Genomic DNA, 2140 nt, shown 5'->3' with positions numbered 1-2140 from the left:
TGCATGGGCCACCCCAAATTGTTGTTTTCCTATGAAGATATCTGTTAGCATGCTATCTACTTCGGAATCAATCACATACATTGAAGGGTATTTTAAATCACCTTTGTGATCCTTTTGAGTAGTAGTAAAAAGAAGAGAACATGTTATTTTTTGTTTTTTTGGTTTAGGTAACAGTCATTCACCAATTACCACATCAGCCCCCACTAATTTTCATTTTTGTCAACCTTTTTCCTCCTTGTGGACCCCAGTTTTCCAAAAGTCCTATTTCTCTTGTATTTATCTCACATTACCACGAGTGCCAAGCCAAAGACACAGATGGACTTACCAGAAGTGTTGTCATCCCTCATTCATCATACAGAGAACTAGAAACCACAGCTTCTTCAACATAACACAGAGAGGGAGAGAGAGCAAAACATAGACACAAAGAGGGATGGGTAACAACAGGTTCAAATTATCAGACATGATCCCCAATGCCTGGTTCTACAAACTCAAGGACATGGGAAAAGCAAGAAAGCAAACCCCATCTCAGTCCAAGAAGAAAAAACAACCTTCACCAGCCTCAAGCACACCACCATCAAAACCAAAACAACCCCACCAATTCAATCCCAGAAAGTCTTACTACTTCACAAGGGAGCTTAACCCAAATGATAGAATCTACACCTCACAAGCAAATAACCAAAATGCCAAATGCAACAATTCCCCTGAAGCCCCCAGAAAATCATCCAAACAAAGACTCAAGAGAAGAACTGCAAGGACTTCTTCACCTAAGTTTGCTGTAGCCGCTAACAATGACAACTCCTCATCACCACATGATAGCTCTGCCGAATCAGAGTACCCTGACCCAGAATTCAGAACAGACCGTGTTCTTGCCACTGAAGCATTTGATGAAACGGTTTCTTGGACCAACTCTTTCGCCTGCAAGGTACACTCCGACGCCAAGGACATCATCATTGAAGTAGACAACAATTCCACAGAAAGAAAAGACGATAAGCTAGAAGGGTATGAATATGATTCCTTCTCGGACCTCGTGCTTCCACCAATTGTGACCAAGCCTGCAAAATTCGATGACTTGCTGAGTGATGCCAAGAAGAAAGAAACCAAAACCAAAACCAAAATGGATGCACCAGAAGAACCAAACCTGAAGGGACCTCTAAGAGTTAAAATTGTGAAGGAAGGCACTGCGCCAATGAAGGAACATAAGAACACCCCTGGTAGGAGATTCTCTGTGAGCTCTTCTCCAGGGGTGAAGCTGCGGACGAACTCTCCGCGAATTGGCAGCCGGAAAACTCAGGCACATGGCCGGAGGAATGTGTCATCCACCGCTGGCTCCGGCTCCCGGAGAAGCCTTTCGGATAGCTTTGCAATTATGAAGTCATCACTGAATCCTCAGAGGGACTTCAGAGAATCAATGGTGGAGATGATTGTGCAGAACAACATAAGGACATCAAAGGATTTAGAGGATCTTCTTGCTTGCTATCTTTCTCTTAATTCAGATGAGTATCATGACCTCATTATCAAAGTGTTCAAGCAAATATGGTTTGATTTAACTGATAATTAGTAGAAGAACAAGTAGCCAATTATTGAGATTTGAGACCATTCTAAACGAGTTTCTCAAGTTTCTGTTTCTCACACAATGTATGTTCACATGTAAGTAATATTAATATCTTGGTTAAGTTTAATATGTATAAATCTTACTCCTTAGTCAATATTTAAGGGTGACACTATCCAAGAAGTTTGCATTTATGAAATGGAAAAACGAAATTCAATGCAGAAAAATAAATGCAATTTGAGGCCTTTTTGTTAAGTAGGAAATAGTTGAGTTAATTTATATATGAGCAGCAGAGTTCAGTTGCATATGACTCCGCAATAGTGTTGAATTGGCATGCAAACGTGTAAAATGGTTTTTGAACACTATCTTCATTTGGAATTTTGGACAATTTTCTGTGAGTTTAGACAGGCAAAAAAAGTTTGCCACAAACGGGTGATTGTATTGTTTAGCTTTCTGTCATCTTCGTCAAGAAAAAACTTGGAGCATAAAATTTGCTTCTGAATTTTGGTACCTGCATGGACCCAAAGTTGTTTGAGAACAAGACATAACGGGCACAAAGTTGTATAAATTGTTCATATTGTAAGAGACAGA

General features: G+C 40.1%; 1 protein-coding gene across 1 annotated transcript; it reads left to right on the top strand.

Annotated features, from left to right (window-relative positions):
* Positions 1–1794, top strand: LOC108328390 (transcription repressor OFP2). Its single transcript, XM_017562254.2, has one exon. It carries the CDS (start codon positions 431–433, stop codon positions 1556–1558), a length of 1128 nt encoding a protein of 375 aa, XP_017417743.1. The 5' UTR covers positions 1–430; the 3' UTR covers positions 1559–1794.
* Positions 1795–2140: the final 346 nt, after the last annotated feature.

The sequence above is a fragment of the Vigna angularis genome, chromosome 2, assembly GCF_016808095.1.
Source record: "Vigna angularis cultivar LongXiaoDou No.4 chromosome 2, ASM1680809v1, whole genome shotgun sequence".
Classification (NCBI taxonomy): domain Eukaryota; kingdom Viridiplantae; phylum Streptophyta; class Magnoliopsida; order Fabales; family Fabaceae; genus Vigna; species Vigna angularis.
The sequence above is the reverse complement of the archived record's forward strand: the minus strand, read 5'-3'. Positions and strand labels throughout refer to the sequence as shown.